General features: G+C 38.6%; 1 protein-coding gene across 1 annotated transcript in view; it reads right to left on the bottom strand.

The window, feature by feature from the left end:
- The window catches only part of RYR2 (ryanodine receptor 2), a 634,673-nt gene that overhangs the window by 220,911 nt on the left and 394,388 nt on the right, over nt 1–19,374 (bottom strand). Inside the window, exons 33-38 of the mRNA XM_025401874.1 lie at nt 19,153–19,267; nt 17,355–17,515; nt 15,351–15,510; nt 8,583–8,669; nt 4,249–4,475; nt 392–1,196 (exon numbers count right to left, since the gene is read on the bottom strand). Of these exons, the coding sequence (XP_025257659.1) occupies nt 392–1,196; nt 4,249–4,475; nt 8,583–8,669; nt 15,351–15,510; nt 17,355–17,515; nt 19,153–19,267 (1,555 nt within the window). The remainder of the gene's footprint in view (nt 1–391; nt 1,197–4,248; nt 4,476–8,582; nt 8,670–15,350; nt 15,511–17,354; nt 17,516–19,152; nt 19,268–19,374) is intronic.

Here is a 19,374-nt window from a genome sequence, read left to right as displayed (position 1 = left end):
CACTGCACTCCAGCCTGGGTGACTGAGACCCTGTCTCAAAACACCAAAACAAAAGCATACGAGGGGAAAGTAAAACCTTGCTATGTGACAATGGGTGCATCTACTGGTAAACGAGCATTCTAAGGTTGGTAAGAGTGGAAATAGGGGTAGAAAGGGGTATTTGATGGCTTGTATTTCAGGTATTCCAATGTAATGAAGGTAAAACATGTATGAAACAAGAGGAGATGGCTAATGAATAAGGCGGAGAACAGGAAGTTAATTTTATGAAGAACTACCATTACACAGGAATGCAAAGAAATAAACACACCTACACAGAAAGAAACAAAGGCATGTTCCAATACCTTAATGCTTAGTCATTCTGAAATTCACCCAAATCTCTTGTTCTGATTACCTGCAATTTAACTGGCTCTGGCAGTTTCATTTGGAGCAGGCCTTCCTTGGGCCGCTTGCCACCCTTGGCTTCTTCCTCACCAGCTCCTTGCAGCTTTGCGTCATCCACACTGAGCTCTTTCTCCAGCGTATCACTCTCCTCCTCTGGAGTGGCCGCTTCTTTAAACACACTGGGCTCGATCAGCTGCAAGATGTGCTTCAAGTCCTCGTTGTGGAAGATGCCCATGATTAGCAGGGTATAGAAAAGCTTGATGAGAGGCACAAAGAGGAATTCAGTAGTCCCTCCAACTGGGTCCCGCGCATGAAGACTGCCCTCTTTAACAGCTTCCGTCAGCATCTGTATGGTCTTGGCCTTGAGGATATCCAGTGGGAACTCTGGACTGTACTGGTAACATTCATTACTAACACTTACAAAACTAGGGGAGGAAAACTGCATCCGTGGCCTGAGGGAGGTGCTGAGGCCGATCCCTGGAAGGCCATGCTTTTTGTTCTCATCAGGGAACAGGGTGATGCTCTTCGTCTCCTCCGTCATGGGGACAATGTACTCGTTGTTCATCATGAGCCTGGCAGTGGCATAGGAGCTCAGGTGGATGTCGATCAGCAGGTCATAGTAGCCAGCACGCAGCAAGCCAGGCATGTACTTGTTCTCAATGGCGTAGAGGAGCTGAGGTTCATCCACGTGGCTGCACAGGGCGTGGGCCACCCGGTGGTTCCCAAGAGCACAGACGGCTGAGTAGAGCCGCAGAGTGTGATAGTGAAATTTCAGCAACTCCTCCTGCTCTGTCAACTCTAAGATGTCAACAGATCTGTAGAAGGGAGGAGAGTGGTAGTAAGATTCGAAATGAATGATTTTTGAAAATCTGAATCAGAGGAGAAATCAGTATACATTGTAAATGTGAAGGCAAACAGTTATGGGAATAGACAGTGCAGGCTGAACATCCCTAATGTGAAATGCTTGGGACGAGAAGTGTTTGGATTTGGGATTTGATTCAGACTTTGGAATGTTTGCATTATACTTACCGGTTGAGCACCCTGAATCTGAAAGTCTGAAATGTGAAATACTCCATTTCCTTTGAGCATTATGTTGGTGCTCAAAATGTTTCAGATTTTGGAGCATTTCAAATTTCAGATTTTGGGATTTGGGACACCCAACCTATGTCTTCTTTTAATTTTCTATGACATGTTTAATGGCTGCATAGTACTTTTAATCATTTCTAGATGTTTTACAGATTTTCTTCTACATAGAATTTGACACTTTTCTAGCACCTCCTTCCTCCTCCATTGTATCAAGGATCTGTTGCTGTGAGCCGAGATTGCGCCACTACACTCCAGCCTGGGCAACAGGGCGAGACTCCACCTCAAAACAATAAATAAACAAACAAACAACAAAAAAGTCTCTAGTGGAGAAATTGCTTTCATATGTCATCGTCATTCAATTGTTCATCAAATATCACTGAGTGCCTATTATGTATTAGCACTGTGCACTGATGATACAATGGTGAATAATACGGACATGATTCCTGTCCCCAGGGAGCTTATATCCAATTGAGGGAGTAAACCACCCCCGCTGACCAAAATGGAGCAAATTAAATGATCAACTGTGACATGTGTTAAGAAGAAACAAAGTACACACTGACATACATCTACCACCATAGCAAACTTTAAAATATTAATGATTTGTCATGTTATTGGGGCATCAGATTCTTCTCACCCATGCTAGTTCAGACTTCCTTTTTTGGAATTTGGATTTTGAAACTCACCATATTTTTCTGCGGCTGCTAGAAAGAATGAAATTAATGTGGGCCTCGACTCTACCAACCGGTGTGGTATAAATGACTGTGTGTCGCTCTTAGCCTCAGTTTTATTTTCCTATCCATATCTTTTCTACGGCCTGATGCCAGTGACACATTTTTATACATTCCTGTTCCATATGATTTGGAAAACTCCCTTAAGTCCTTTATGAACTTTAGTGGGAGTTTAAATTATCCATTCACATACATATACATCTATCATAGGCAATTAATATAAATTATAAACTACTGAAACAAGGTGTTATGTTGGTTTTCAATGATAGCATGCCAAAATGTTAAATTATAATGTTAAAGTTCCATGCTCAGTAGAGACACAACATTTTCCTTCACAAACAAGAATTCCTTCCCAAATGTTATGTTTGTTTTGGTTGTTCAATATTTTCTTAAAAAACATCATCAGATGAAAAATTATGATAAAACTCTTCTCACAAAAAAGAATAAAATTAAAATCAAACTGAACCATCTCAAGAGTACGTTATGAAAGATATCTAATTACATTAAATATGTGAATACATATTTAATACATAAAAATAATTAACTAGTCAGATTAATTTTTTTGTTTTTCTTTTGTTTTAAAACATCTTTGATGAGCTGTAATTTACATGCTATACAGTTTACTGACTTAAAATACATAATTTAATAGTTTTTGTATATTCATGGAGTTGTATAACGATAACTATAATTATCGTTAATTGAGTTTAGAACATTTTTATCACCCCAAAAGGAATTTAGTACCCATCAGCAGTCCTGTTCTGCTCCTAGCCCTAGGTAACCACTAATCTACTTTCTGTTTCTAAAGATTTGTCTATCATGGACTTTCCAATTAAATAAAATCCACACTAGTAGGATTCTTTCACTTAATATGCTTTCGTGACTGGTTTCTTTCACTTAACATAATGTCTTCAAAGTTCTTGCATTTTGTAGCATGTATCAGCACTTCAATCATTTTTACTGCCAAATAATATTACATAGATATATCACATTTTGTTTATTGATTCATAAGTTGGTGTATATTTGGGGTTCCTTTTTTTTTTTTACTATTATTCATAATGCTTCTATGAATATTCATGTACAAGTTTTTGTGTGGACATATTTTAATTTCTCTTGGATATATATGAGTAGCAGAAATGCTAGATCACATGGTAATGCTATAATTTTATTTTTTGAGGAACTGACAAACTGTTTTCCAAAACATAGGTTAAATTTTAAAGATATTAAAATCAAAAATGCCAAGAACATCTAAAGATATAAAAATGGACCTGGCTTCAATAATTATTTTCAGATTAAAGACTTAAAACTTACAAATACGATTGTGCATTACTTTCATAACACGTTTTTACTCAGTTTGTGACTGAACATTTCAATGGTATTTTGGGAGGGAAATCTTGGCCCAAAACTTAGAAACTTAGCTCCTTATTGATAAGAAGTACTTCTTAAATGAAATCTCTGCAATTTAATTGGCTATCACATGGAAAAACAGAAAATCATAAACAAAGCTATCTTTGAGTATTTATTATACTTCATGTTACTATTATTACTGCATATACTAGAATGCATATAAACTTGTTTCCAAGGCACTCACAGTATTTCCCCAATTTTCTTTCATTAATATCTCTTGGGATCAGTCTTTTACATCTATAAAATGAAGGGTTGAACATAGGAATCATAAGGGATTCCTATGATTCCATCTCTAATATCTCACAATTCTCTACTACAGTACTCTACTAAGTCATAAGTTGGATTACAGTTGCACTTGTCTGAATTTGTATTTGCTGTTGTCTGGTAAGTAACACAAGAGTGAATGAAGAAACCATCACGTGGCACCTTCAACTGCAGAATAATTTTTTTCAGTAACAAAGTGGTTGAGAAATAAACGTAAACTTGGAATACGCAGAATAATGACTCCATTGCCAAAAGACTTGAGACCTTCGTAAATTTCATTTTGTTTCTTTAGAACCACCCCCGCCCTGCACCACTACCAGAAGCCCCGGGCCGCAGGCTAATCCCAAGTGTCCCAATCAGAATGTCACGGATTCATGGGGCTGACCTGTTTTCCTCAGGGATATGAAGAGACATGAACTGCAGAGGATCCAAACACTGCACCAACCAGCCTTGGCGTTCACTTATTCGAGACACATCTACCTTCAAAAACTGGTTGGGCATTCTGCTCCACAGCACGTGTGACAGGAACTGCACGTGGAGGCGCGGGGGGCACTGCGGCACGGGGTTTTTGTGCTCACTCTTGAATAATCCCGCCGAGAGAGGCATCACATTCTAGGGGATGAGGAGGCAGAAAAAGAATGAATTTAGAGCATCCCTTGGGGTTCACAAAGTAATGACTAGAATTCTGCACAGGACAGAGACAGGGAAAGTAAGATAGCCCTATGAGTCAAGCAAAGTCAACACAAGAAATCATAGAAATTGAGTTGAAAAGTTTCTGAAACGACAAACCAGGAAATATATTGTGAGGAAAATACCTATACCTTCAGGGCAGTCAAACAGGTTTCGGGATGTGGCTTTCCCATATACTGAACGGCACAGAGAGAAGGCCAAGCACAACCAAGCATACCCATATATCCTTTCTATTTCTTTACCAGGCTGGGACCTCAGGGAAAGCCGGCAAGTCTTTAGGAACTTTCAGGGCCAAACTTCCTGAATGACAGATAGGTCACATCTCCCTGGCTCTCTCTCTCAATATCTGTGCTCTGTCACCCAACTTGTCCTTCAAACACTTCCTCTAGCCAGAAGTATTCCAGATAAAGTTCAACAGATAAACCTGACTACCAACCAAGAAAACAGAATATGATAGGCATTAACAAACATATTTATTTCTCCTCCACCTCCAATGTCATCGTCAGCCATCCTTAATTCCTTCCGTCGGGTGTCAAAGAAAGAGAGTTCTCTACTCTGCCAAAAGCTTCTTCATTTATCTATGATCTTGACAACACCGATGTCTGCCTCTTATGGGATTTTATCTCATTTTTCTGCATTACCTTCTATCTCTCCTTCTCCTCTAGAACCCCCTCAATTGCATGCTCTAGACTGTTTCATTCTCATACTGCTTTCCTATTGCCCTCTAACAATAGCGGGGGGGAAATGTCAAGTACTGGTTTAAATACTGATGATATGTTAAAGAATAAAACTAACCAAACCCCCGCCCTCAAATAGTTTCCATTTTTCTCACTAAAAGTATGAAATAAAATCAATAAGTAAATTAGATGAATTAAATGGTATTTTAGAAGAGATGTCATAGGGCTGGGAGTTTGGGGAACAGAAAGCCAGAATGGAGGAACCAGAATGCAGGGCAGTAATTTTAAACGGGGTTGTCAGAATGGGTGTCACTGAGAAAGTGACATTTAAAGAAAGACTGGGCTTGGCACGGTGGCTCATGCCTGTAATCCCAGCACTTTGGGAGGCCTAGGGAGGTGGATCACTTGAGGTCAGGAGTCCAAGATCAGCCTGGCCCACATAGTGAAACCCTACCTCTGCTAAAAATACAAAAATTCGCCTGTAAAAAATATTAAAATGGTGGCGTGTTCCTGTAGTCCCAGCTACTCGGGAGGCTGAGGTGGGAGAATTGCTTGAACCTGAGAGGCGGAGGTTGCGGTGAGCTGACATTATGTAACTGCACTCCAGCCAGGGTGACAAGTGGGACTCTGTCAGAAAGAAAGAAAAGGGAAGGGGAAGCGGGGAAGGGGGAAAGGGAGGGAGGGAGGAAGGAAGGGAGGGTGGGAGGGAAGGGGAGAAGGGGAAGAAAAAAAGGAAAAGAAAAGAAAAGAAAAGAAAAGAAAGGAGGGGAGGGGAGGGGAGGGGAGGGGAGGGAAGGGAAGGGAAGGAAGGGCGAGCAGTCTAGTCCAGTCTGGACTAGACTGGACAATTTGTGATAGCTATCACTCATCCAATGGAAATGTCAGTAGAAGTCAATAGATGATTGAATATATCAGTCAGGCTTCTGAGAAACTACCACTCTTTGTCCAATTTTGTTAAAAAAAAATAAAGGTCATCTGAACTTGCTGCCTCCTTTCTCTCATTTCCAATCTTGAATTCACTGTCACATGGCTCCTGTCATCATTTCTTAATATAATAATTGAGACAAGGTCTCCCTCTGTTGTCCAGGTTGGAGTGCAGCAGCACAATCACGGCTCACTGCAGTCTCCATGTCTGCGCTCTCAAGTGATCCTCCCACCTCAGCCTCTGGAGGATTTAGGACTACAGGAGCGTACCACCACATCTGCCTAAAATCATTTTTTATTTTTTGTAGAGATGGGGTCTCACTATGTTGCCCAGGCTGGTTTCAAACTTCTGGGTTCAAGTGATCCTCCTGCCTCCCAAAGTGCTGGGATTACAAGCATGAGCCACTGAGACTGGCCCCTCTCCCACTGCTTTGCTGAAATTCTTCTGGCAAGTCTACCAAAGCCCTCCTCATTAACAAAAGCCAGGGATTCCTTTAGTCCGAGTTGTATTAGTCCATCTGTAGCATCTGCTGTTAGCTACTCCTGTTTAGAAAACTCCATCCTCGCTTGGCATCTACTAAGATGTCTCTTTCAGTTCTTCTCCAATATTCTTGACAGCTCTGCCCTCAGCTTATCTCATAGGTTCCTCTTTTTTAGTTGATACAACCAGGTTCTCTCCTCAGTCATCTCTTCCCACTGTCTACATCTGCTCTCAAATCTTCCATTCACACTCAAAGATGAATTACAACTGATTTCTTGATGATGAAAATTGTAATCTCCAGCATAGCTCTTTTTAGCACAATTGTGCATACATATGTGTGTATAGGTATGCATATGTATGTACATCATATATAAATTTGTTGAGCAGATACCATGTATAAAGCATTGTTCAAGATGTTTAATTATATTAACTCCATAAAAGATATACTGTGAACCCCATTTTATAGAAGCAGAAACTGAGCTTACATACTTTAAGAAAGATGTCCAAGGTCACCAAGCCAGCCTAATAAAACTACTTACTCTGTTCACTCCAGTGTGTGCCTGGAACCTCAACTTTACAATTGCAAAAGTAAGTTCACCTTTTTTTTTACTGAATTTCAACAAGCTCTTCCACTTTGTATTAGCATGGCCAAATTGTCCAAACTAATTTTTTTTTTTTTTTTTTGAGACAGAGTCTCGCTCTGTCGCCCAGACTGGAGTGCAGTGGCGCGATCTCAGCTCACTGCAAGCTCCGCCTCCTGGATTCACGCCATTCTCCTGCCTCAGCCTGCGGAGTAAGTGGGACTACAGGCTCCCGCCACCTCACCCGGCTAATCTTTTTGTATTTTTTAGTGGAGACGGGGTTTCACCGTGTGAGCCAGGATGGTCTTGATCTCCTGACCTCGTGATCTGCCCGCCTGGCCTCCCAAAGTGCTGGGATTACAGGCGTGAGCCACCGCGCCATCAGTCATTGATTCTCACTCTGCTTGAGATCCTGAGTCAAATTCATCTACAAATTCTGTTAGTTCAATTAATTGTTAAATCCTATTCATTTCTTCTATAAAATATTTTCACATTTATCATTTTTCATTCTGACTTCCATGGCTCTCATCACTGTCTTCCACGTAGACAGTATTAAATTATTGACTCCTCATTGCTACTGACTCTTCTCCTTCTTGCCCACCTCCACGTTAACAATAACATATTTTTCCAAAACAAGTTTCATTATGCTCAATTCCCTTCTTCAAATTTCCAATGGATTTCCCTTGTCTATGTAATAGGTGCTAACCTTTTCACACAGCACACAAGACCTTTTCAGCTTGGTCTTGTTCCACCTTTTATCCCTCTTAATCTCCAGCCACATTCTGGAAGGCATCCTTTGTTACGGTTACACTGAATTACTTAACCTTCAGCATGTTCACGCTTACATATTTTTGCTTCTTCTCCTGCCTAGAATGACCTCTCCTAATAAATGTACCCCAAGAGCTCCTATTTTACAGTTAGTAATCAAACTAAGTGCTACCTCTTCTTTGAACTTTATCTGATCCAACCCATCCAACTGAGCTGTTCTTTCATTTATATTACTGGAGTATTCCATACAAACCACTATTTTAGGTGGCATGGTTTCAGGTCTTTAAGTCCATTCATTAGCTCACCTATGAGTTCAATGATTACTGCAATGTGTGTAATTTGGCAATTTTTCGTTTTCTATAGACCTTTTATTGAATAGGCCTTTTATTGGATAATATATGTATGATAACTAAAGAGAAACACTTTTTAATTATTATGTTACCCTTGTGACCTCAGATTTTCAAGCATGGCTATCTTTTCTTGAGAGAATGATTTATTTCATTCATATCAGTACTAATATACTGAATTCATTTCAGAATAAATGCTATGTCCTAATAGAAAATAAAACAAATATAATACTAGGAACGAGTTTTACTACCTTTATTCTTCCCAACTCAAACTGGAAAACATTGGGACTTGTAGCTTGTGCAAAAACCGCAGGAAATAATTTTGTACTCGGCTCCACCTGAAATACACAAATGAGTTTAATAATGTTAGTAATGAAAGAAGACAAGGGAAAAATAATTTCTTTATAACAACAAAGGAATACTTTACAGAAGGAACCCAGAGATTTTCCTTTCTTGCATATTGATTGATGTGCTCCTTCAATAATTAGAATATTTCGTTACTATGTGAACACTGCTGAGGGAACATACTGTGTTTACTCTGAAGGGTTTATGGCACTGTCATTACTTAGAAGTAAACATACATAATTAATTCAGTGTTTTCCATTTTCTTTTAATTTCTAATTTACTGTTTTTTAATTGACACATTGTACATATTTAATGGAATGCAATATGATGTTTTGATACGTGCATACGTTGTGTCATGATCAAATCAGGGTAATTAGCATGACTATCACCTTGAACACTTTTCATTTCTTTGTAGTGAGAACATACAAAATCCTCTCTTCTAGCTATTTTGAGATATAGAATACCTGAGGGTTGACCATAGTCACCCTACTGTCCAATAGGACACCAGCACTTATTCTTCCTTTCTAATGTTAACTCTATATCCGTTGGATATCCACTCCCTCTCCCCCACTTTCCCCTACCCTTCCCCAGTATCTGATAAGCACTATTCTTTTTTTTTTTTTTTTTGAGACGGAGTCTCGCTGTGTCGCCCAGGCTGGAGTGCAGTGGCCGGATCTCAGCTCACTGCAAGCTCCGCCTCCCGGGTTTTTACGCCATTCTCCTGCCTCAGCCTCCTGAGTAGCCGGGACTACAGGCGCCTGCCACCTCGCCCGGCTAGTTTTTCGTATTTTTTAGTAGAGACGGGGTTTCACCGTGTTAGCCAGGATGGTCTCGAACTCCTGACCTCGTGATCCGCCCGTCTCGGCCTCCCAAAGTGCTGGGATTACAGATAATCACTATTCTATTCGCTACTTCCATGAGATTAACTTTTTTTGATTCTACATATGAGTGGGCAATGCAGTATTTTTCTATGTCTGGCTTATTTCACTTAACACAATATCCTCCAGGTTCACCCATATTGGAGTGAATGACAGGTTCTCATTATTTTTTATGATCAAATAGCATTCCATTGTGTATATATAGCACATTTTCTTCACTTACTCATCCACTGATGGGCACTTAGGCTGATTCCCTATCTCCGCTATTATGAATAGTGCTGTGATAATTATAGGAGTACAGATATCCCCTCCACACACCGATTTCATTTCCTTGGGATATATACCCAGTATGGGGAATTCTGGATCATATGGTAGTTCTGTTTTTAATTTTTTGAGGAACCTCCATACTGTTTTGCATAATGGCTATATTCATTTACATTCCCACAAACAGTATATGGGTTTCTCTCTTCCTCAGCATTCTTGCCAACGCTTATTATCTTTTGTCTTTTTGATAATAGCCATTTTAACTGGAATAAGGTAATCTTGTGGTTTTGATTTGCACTTTGCTGATGATTAGTGATGTTGAACATGTTTTCATATGCCTGTTGGCCATTTGTATGTCTTCTTTTGAGAAATGTTTACTAAGGTCTTTTGCCCCCTTTTAAATCAGATTGTTTGTTTTTACTATTGTTGTTTGTGTTCCTTATATATTCTGGATATTGATCCCTTATCAGATGCATACTTTGCAAATATTTTGTACCATTCTGTAGGTTGTCTTTTCACTCTGTTAATTGTTTCCTTGGCTGTGCAGAGGATTTTTAGTTTGATATAATCCCACTTGTCTATTTTTGCTTTTGTTGCCTGTGCTTTTGAGGTCTTGTCCAAAAAATTCTTACCCAGTCCAATGTCATGAAGTGTTTCCTCCATGTTTTCTTCCAGTAGTTTCATAGTTTCAGGTCTTACATTAAGTCTTTAATCCACTTTGAGTTGATTTTTGTATATGGTGAAAAACAGGGGTCCAGTTTCATTCTGCATGTGGATGTTCAAATTTCCAAGTACCATTTATTAAAGAAACTGTCCTTTCCCCAATGTATATTCTTGGCACCTTTGTTGAAAATTAGATGGATAGATGGGTTTGTTTCCGGGCTCTCGGTTCTGTTTTATTGGTCTATATGTCTGTTTTGGTTACTATAGCTTTGTAGTATAGTTTCAAGTCATGTAGTGTTTTGGTTACTATGGCTTTGTATATTTTAAACTCAGGTAGTATGATGTTTCCACTTTTATTCTTTTTGCTCAAGATTGCTTTGACTACTTGGGGTCTTTTGTGATTTCATAAGAAATTTAGAATTATTTTTTCTATTTCTATAATAGAATAATAATGTCATTGGTATTCTGATAGTGACTTTACTGAATCTGTAAGTTACTTTTTGTACTATGGACATTTTAATAATATTAATTCTTCCAATCCATCCAATCCAACAGCATGAGATATCTTTCCATTTATTTCTGTACTCTTAAATGTATTTCACAAATGTTTTACAGATTTCAGTGTAGAGTTCTTACATCTCCTTTGTTAAACGTGTTCCTAGATAACTGATTTTTTTGTTTTTGTTTTTGTTTTTTGAGATGGAGTCTCGCTCTGTCACCCAGGCTGGAGCTCATCTCACCGCAGCCTCTGACTCCCAGGTTCAAGTGATTCTTATGCCTCAGCCTCCCCAGTAGCTGGGATTACAGGTGCCTGCCACCATGCCCAGCTAATTTTTTGTATTTTTAGTAGAGACGGGGTTTCACCATTTTGGCCAGGCTGGTCTAGAACTCCTGACCTCTGATGATCCACCCACCTCGGCCTCCCAAAGTGCTGGGATTACAGCCGTGAGTCACTGCACCCAGCCAATAACTGATTTTTAAAGCTATTGTAAATAAGATTGTATCTTGATTTTTTTTCTCAGAGCATTCACTACTAGTGTAAAGAAATACTGATTTTTGTATGCTGATTTTGTATCCTGCAAATTTACTGAATGTATTAGTTTTAACAGTTTTTTAGTAAACTTTTAAAGCTATTTTTATATATAAGATCATGTCATTTACACACTGAGACAATTTGATGACTTTTTTTCCAATCTGGATGCCTTTTATTTCTCTTTCTTGCTGAATTCTCCAGCTAGGACTTCTAGTAATATGTTGAACAGAAGTGGTGAAAGTAGGCATCTTTGTCTTGTTCCAGACCCTAGAAAAAAAGCTTTCAACTTTTCCCCCATTTAGTCCTAGGCTTTTCTTTGATGGATACTTTTCATTACTGATACAATTTCTTCACTCACTATTAATCTGCTCAGATTTTCTATTTCTTCGTAAGTTAGTCTTGGTAGGTTGTATACATCTAGGAATTTATCCATTTCTTCTGGGTTATCCAATTTGTTAGCATATGATTTTTCATAATATTTTCTCATTACCCTTTATATTTCTGTGGTATAGGTTGTAATGTCTTCTTTTCAATGCTGATTTTATTTATTTGAGTCATCTCTTTCTTTCTTTGTTTAAAGGTTTATTGATTTTGTCTTTTCAAAAAACCAACTCTTCGTATCATTGATCTTTTGTATTGTTTAGTCTCTGTTTCATTATTGTTCCAATTTTTATTTTTTATTTACTTCTATTAATTTGAGGTTTAGTTTGTTCTTGTATTCGTGGTTTTTGGAGGTGCAATATTAGGTGGTTTATTTTTTACTTTTTAAATGTAGGCATTTAATACTGTAAACTTCCCTCTTAGAACTGCTTCTGGTGTATCCCATAACTTTTGGTATATTGTGTTCCCATTTTTGTTTGTCTAAAGAAAATTTTAAATTTCTTTTTTAATTTCTTCATTTGCCCACTGGTTATTCAGGGGCATGTTGTTTAATGTCTATGTATTTGTAAAGTTTCCTCAGTTCGTCTCATTATTTATTTCTAGTTTTACACTAGTGTGATCAGAAAACATATACAATATCTTCTTAAATTTTTAAAGATTCGTTTTGTGGCCTAACATATGATCTATTCTGGAGAAAGTCCCATGAACAGTTGAGAATAATGTGTATTCTTCAGCTATACAGCTGTTGCCTAGAATGTTCTGTAAATGTCTATTATGTCCCTTTGGTCTAGAGTGCAGTTTAAATCTGCTGCTTCCTTGCTGAATTTCTGTCTGGATCATCTGCTGTTGCTGAAATTGGGGTGAACTCCCCTACTATTGTTGTGTTGAAGCCTCTCTCTCCCTTTAGATAAAACATACTTCATATATTTTGATGCTCCAGTGTTGAATGCATATAAATTCATAATTGTTATATCCTCTTAATTGATTCTTTGTTTTTATTAAATAATGACCTTCTTTGTCTCTTTTTTACTTTTTTTGAATTGTCTATTTTATCTAATATAAGTGTGGCTACTTCTGCTCACTCTCAGTTTCCATTTGCATTGCATATCTTTTTCCATCCCTTCACTTTAAGGCTATGTCTGTCCTTACAGGTGAAGTGAATCTCTCATGGGCAGCACAGAGCTGAGTCTTGCTTTTTATCCATCCAGCCACTCTATATATTCTAATCAGGCAATTTAATCCATTTACATTCAAGGTTATTATTGATAGGTAAGGAATCATTCCTGACATTTTGTTCATGTTTTCCAAATCCTTCGTTTCTTTCTTTCTCTCTTGCTTACCTTTGTGGTTTGGTAGCTTTTTGTGGTGCTATGCTTTGATATCTTTCCCTTTCTCATTAGTGTGACTGCTGCAATTTTTTCTTTGTGGTTACTATGAAACCAAGATAAACAATATTGTAATTATAATAGAATATCTTAAGCTGGTAACTTTGGTCACATAAAAACACTCTGGACTGGCTGGGTGCAGTGGTTCATGCCTGTAATCTCAGCACTTTGGGAGGCCAAGGTGGGCAGATCACGAGGTCGGGAGATCGAGACCATTCTGGCCAACATCATGAAACCCCATCTCTACTAAAAATACAAAAATTACCTGGGTGTGGTGGTGCATACCTGTAATCCCAGCTATTTGGGGGGCTGAGGCATGAGAATTGCTTGAACCCAGGAGGCAGAGGTTGCAGTGAGCTGAGATCACGCATTGCACTCCAGCCTGGTGACAGAGCAAGACTCCGTTTCAAAAAAAAAAAAAAAAAAATACTCTGGACTTTTACCCTCCCCTCACAACTTATATTTCTGTTGACTTAATTTACATCTCTCTATATTGTGTGTTCCTTAACAACCACTTGTAGCTGCAGTTACTTTTGACAATTTTGACTTTTAACCTTCATACTAGGGTACTAGAGGTTTGAAAGATTTGGCATAGCACCGTTTCAGTACTGCAGTATTCTGAGTGTGATTTAAAATTTACTTCTACGAATGGGTTTTATATTTTTACATGTTTTCATGTTAGTAATTACCATCCTTTTGCTTCCAGCTATAGCACTGCCTTAGGCATTTCTTCTAAGGCAGGTCCAGAGGTGGTGAATTCATTCCGCTTTTGCTTATCTGTAGAGTACTCTATTTTTCTTCATTTCTGAAAGATAGCTTTGCTAGACATAGTATTCTTGGCGGGCAGTTGTTCTTTCAGCACATTGAATATACCATCTCATTTCCCTAGCCTTCAAGGTTTCTGCAGAGAAACTTGCTGATAGTCAAATGGAAATCCAAGTATATACGACTTGGTGCTATTCTCTCACTGCTCTTAGAATTCTCTCTTTTTCTTTGATATTTGACAGTTTGCTTGTAATGTGCCTTGGAAAGGACCTTTCTGGGTTGATTCTCTTGGGATCCTTTGAGCTTTCTGGATCTGGATGTTCATATCTTTCCAAAGACGTAGAAAGTTATTAGTCATTATTTTGTTAAATGTTTTCTGTGCCTTTCTCCATTGCTCAGTGGCATCCCATAAGTTCTACAGGCTTTCTTCCTTCTTTCTTATTTCTTTTTCTCCCTCTGGATGGGTTATTTCAAAAGACCTGTCTTCGAGTTCACAAAATCTTTTTTATGCTTGATCTAGTCTGTTGTTGAAACCCTCAGTTGTGTATTTTATTTCATTTATTGAATTCTTGAGTTACAAGATTTCTGTTTAGTTCTTTTCTACTATATGTATTTCTTTGTTAAATTTCTCATTCAGATCATGAATTGGTTTCCTGATCTTGTTGAAGTATCTGCATTTTATTGTATCTCACTGAGTTCCCTTACAATCATTATTTTGAATTTCTTTTCAGGCATTTTGTAAATGTATTTTGGCGACGGGCATCTGTTACTAGAGAATTATTGTGTTCCTTTGAAGGAGTCATGTTTTCTTCCATCCACATGTTTTTCATGTTTCTTTGATATCTGCTCATCTGGTAAAACAGTAGCCTCTTCCAATTTTATGAAGTAGCTTTTGTAGGAAAATAGTTTTTCCTGTAGATGGGTTCTAGGGTATCGGTTGGGTAGAATACACTGGTTTTGGTTCTGGGTGGATGCAGTAATGTAGTATCTGTGCAGATTTTTCAGATGTAATTTATGTCAGCAGCATCGGCAAGTGCCTCAGTGGCCTAGCTACAGGCATTTGTGGTGGTGATTGTGCAGCTTTGTTGGGGTAAGGCCACCAAGGTGGTTCTCAGGTCACAGGAGTGCAGTGGCTGGGACAGCTATGGGGAGGGCTTGCTGAGGGCAGGTCTGCTTGGCTGGCTTTCAAACCAGGGGCACATGTACATGTGTCTATTTTACTTTTTGATCTTACAAACTGTGTTTCCTTTAATGGGGAAAAAAGTCTTCCTCCCTAGAAGCCTGATATGATCACTGACCACGTACCTGATAGTATGTGCTCAGTTCCTTGCCATTGGCAATGAACGTGAGCAGCCCGCTGGCAGCATCCACCACACAGCCGATCTCCAGTCCATTATTGTTGCGTCCTTGCCCGGGGCTCATGCTCTCACCCGCACATACCATATAGCAGTTGCTGCGTTTGATGCTGAATTTCAAAAGAACATTTTTATCTTTGTACAACCACAGATAAAAGAGAAAGCAGGTATATCTTGCAAACTAACTAAATTATGCTGCGCAAGCAACAAGCTCATGCTGTAATGGGAGAGGTGCACAATGGGCCCGATTCTGTGATTCTGAGCAAAACTCCATTGACTGCAGTGGACGTTCTGAATCAGGTCTTATACATCTCTACATTTCACACCTAATGAAGACAGGTCAACAAGTTGGAACCAAGTAAGAACTGACCTGCACCTTCTCTCCAAAAACTCAAACCAAACTAGACCTTTTTTCTGGGTTCAAAAAAGTTTAACTATTTAAAAATCATCCAAATTTGTAATTTTCATCTCATGGATTTTTTTTTTTTTTAGTTTTTTTTTTTTTTTTTTTAACAACTTGCTCTGAAATGAGAAGCATTTGTTTCCAAACACTGTCAAAGTCCTCAGGCAAATTCCACATAAGCCTTCAGTGATTTGATATATTTAAAATTTGGCTAAAATTTTGCCCCTTTCTGGACAATTCCCAGTGATCTGAGAGACAGACTTAACTAGAATATGCAAACAAACAAACAAACAAACAAAAAAACCCAGTGATGTTAACCACAAATGCCACCTGATTTTCACCTTCCCTAAAACTTTTACTAGAGATGGTAACAAAGTTGAGTATTTGAGCCTTATCAGCATTCTCTTTCTCTGCCACTATACAGTAAACATATTAACAAAACTAGCAAAAAAGGCTAAAGGCAGGCAAGCAGAAGGAAAAGAACAAAAAGGCTGGGATAAATCAGTTTTTGAGTAATCAAATGTAGGCTGCATTTCTTCACACTATGTACGTAAAATCCAATGACCCTTCCCTATCTTCCATTTCCTCCAACAAAATCATCTTTCAGTTATTCCATCCCTATATTGAGTTCTTTAGTTATACTGCTGCCATCCCTGCAAATTAAGTGTGGCCCCCAAAGAATATTCCTGGAGACATGTGGTTTTTTTGTCCCATACTTATGTAAAGAGCTCTTCATTAGAGATTTTGGCTGGGTCCCCACTGCAAATGCTAAGTCCATTATGCTTCATATGTTACAACCCGAGGGCAGGAAAGTGAGTTTCCCAAAAAATGATGGTGCAAGTATAGAAGAAAAGCAACATTATAAAGGACTCTTTCTGAGACCTGTCACAGCAGATCAGAGAGGATGCATGGGCACAAAAAGTAGAAGCCAATGGTCAGATCTTCTCTTGTCTTATTCTGCAAGGAAGATAGCCTTCTTCACTTTTTTGAAGGTTTGGTTTGAGTTTGGTTTGTTTTACAAATGAAAAAAAGATGGCACAGAAAGTGTAACTGACTTACCCAAAGCCACACAGCGAGTCAATGGCAAAGCTGAGGAAAGAACCCACTTCTCCTCAGTCTGAGTTCAAATGCGTCCACCTGGTCTAAACTACCAGCCCACATTGTCTTCACAGTTTTCTCCCCACCACGTAGCCAGTTCCCAAAATATAGATCAAGTCATTGGTTAAAAGCCTCACATTCACCCATCTCTCATCTCTAAAACAAAGGCTAAGTATTGGTAACCCAAGCTGTCAGTCATGTTACCTGAGGGAATATATGATCATTACCCCAAAAGACTGCACTGGTCTTACTGTAAAATGCTTGCACGTTTAATACATTTAGATTCCTTACTGGTTTGTATGAGTAACAAAAATGACATTGACATTAATGGCTTGATTATATTGTTCCTACAAATAGAAATATCTTGGTCACAAAATACAAGGAAAAGGAACAGCTAGGTTCACCAATATGTTTTTCACATGTCATTCTTGTAAAAAATTGAGGAACACCAACCTTTCATGCACTTTTCCTTTTTCATCTCCTAGAGTAACTGTTACTGTGCGAACTCTGTCCAAGTCAAAGCCTGTGTCATACTGATGGAAATCCGACGTAATCCAGCCCACCCAGACATTAGCAGGTTCTTGTCCAGGGAAGATTCTCACTGAGTAATAGTACTGTGAAGATAGCAAAACCAAATATTGGCAAAATAAAACTAAACAAAACAAAACTTGGATTTGCAATCCTAACTATGTCTAATTCTGTGAATGACTTAAGAATTCACTTCTTGGTTTAAAACCGTTTGGGTGAATGAAAATATTGTAGGCATAAAGGACTAACACTACAAACTAAGAGATGTCTTTTATCAAAGATCCTGAATTAAATCAGAAATAACAGGAAAGAGAGAAAAGACATGATCTGAGCAAACATGCTAAATGATTTAAGTCTTTTTATGCTGGTGAGCATGTGTGTGTGTGTGCTACATGTATGTAATATATACACATACATATATACGTGTACATATATACAGTATATGTATGTAATAAAATCATGAATCCATTAAGCATAGGGAAGCTTCAAATTCTTCAAGCTTATACATGTATACAAATCTATGCTCACTTTTTTTTTTTTTTTTGAGATAGACTCTCACTCCGTCACCCAGGCTGGGGTATAGTGGTGTGATCTCAGCTCACGGAAGCCTCTGCCTCCCGGGTTCAAGAGATTCTCCTGCCTCAGTCTCCCAAGTAGCCGGGACTACAGGTGTGCACAACCACACCCAGTTGATCTTTATATTTTAAGTAAAGTCAGGGTTTCACCATGTTAGCCAGGCTGTTCTCGAACTCCTCACCTCAGGTGATCCACCTGCCTTGGCCTCCCAAAGTGCTGGGATTACAGGCATGAGTCAGTGCACCTGGCCAATGTTTGGGTTTTTATACTTGTCACCCACCTTTTTGCACATTCTTGGCCTTTCCTTTCTCTGACACATAACATTTTGACACTTTAAACTCACTGGTTTTTTTTTTTGAGACGGAGTCTCACTCTGTCGCCCAGGCTGCAGTGCAGTGACACCGTGTCGGCTCACTGCAACCTCCATCTCCTGGGATCAAGCAATTCTCCTGCCTCAGCCTCCCTAGTAGCTGGGATTACAGGTGCCCACCACCACACTCCCCTAATTTTTATATTTTTAATAGAGACAGGGTTTCACCATGCTGGCCAGGCTGGTCTCGAACGCCTGACCTCAGGTGATCCATCCACCTCAGCCTCCCAAAGTACTGGAATTACAGGCTTGAGCCACTGTGCCCAGCCTAAACTCATTTTGAAATAGTTCAGAACATGTGAACATCAAACTAAAATATGGGAGCACTCTACAATGAACACAACTAAATATTTTTTCAATGTAGCATTTTAGGAGAAGTAGCCTTGAGAATTTAAAATGGAAGAGTGCAAAAGCTTGACCTCTCACAAATCATGATAATTGATCTTCCTTTAGACAATTCAGTAAGACGAAGAAAGTAGTTGAAAAATTCAAGGGCAACTTAAAATTTTGTCAAGAAACAGAATAGCAAAATTAAGATTATGCATGCCATTAAAAATATTTTTCCTAAAATAGCTCTTTTATTGCATAATATCTATCATAATACACAAACTTTTTTCAAACTTTCGGTCCCCAAAATATATCCCAAAATAGAAACAGACATTTAAAAAATAATATTACTAAGTATGATGAATCAGTATGTGTTATTTGAGATGTAAAGCATAATGAGTGACAATGAGTGACAAATAGAAATAAATGACAAAAGCTGCAACCTCATACCGTGGACGTTTGCATCAAGAAATCATAATCATCCCGATCATCAGCAAGGACATCTTCGGTGAGTCTTGCAGAATGGCTCGTGCTGTAATCTGGCTTTGTTCTTCTAAGCAAAAATCTGAAATATTTTAGAGGACTAACAATAAGCAACATTAAAATGTTCTGTCTACTTCAAATATGAGCATAGAATCAATTGAGTTGCCTTAAATCTGGGCGATTTTGCTC

The sequence above is a fragment of the Theropithecus gelada genome, chromosome 1 (genome assembly GCF_003255815.1).
Source record: "Theropithecus gelada isolate Dixy chromosome 1, Tgel_1.0, whole genome shotgun sequence".
NCBI classification, from domain to species: Eukaryota; Metazoa; Chordata; class Mammalia; order Primates; family Cercopithecidae; genus Theropithecus; species Theropithecus gelada.
This window is presented reverse-complemented; position numbering and strand designations above follow the sequence as displayed.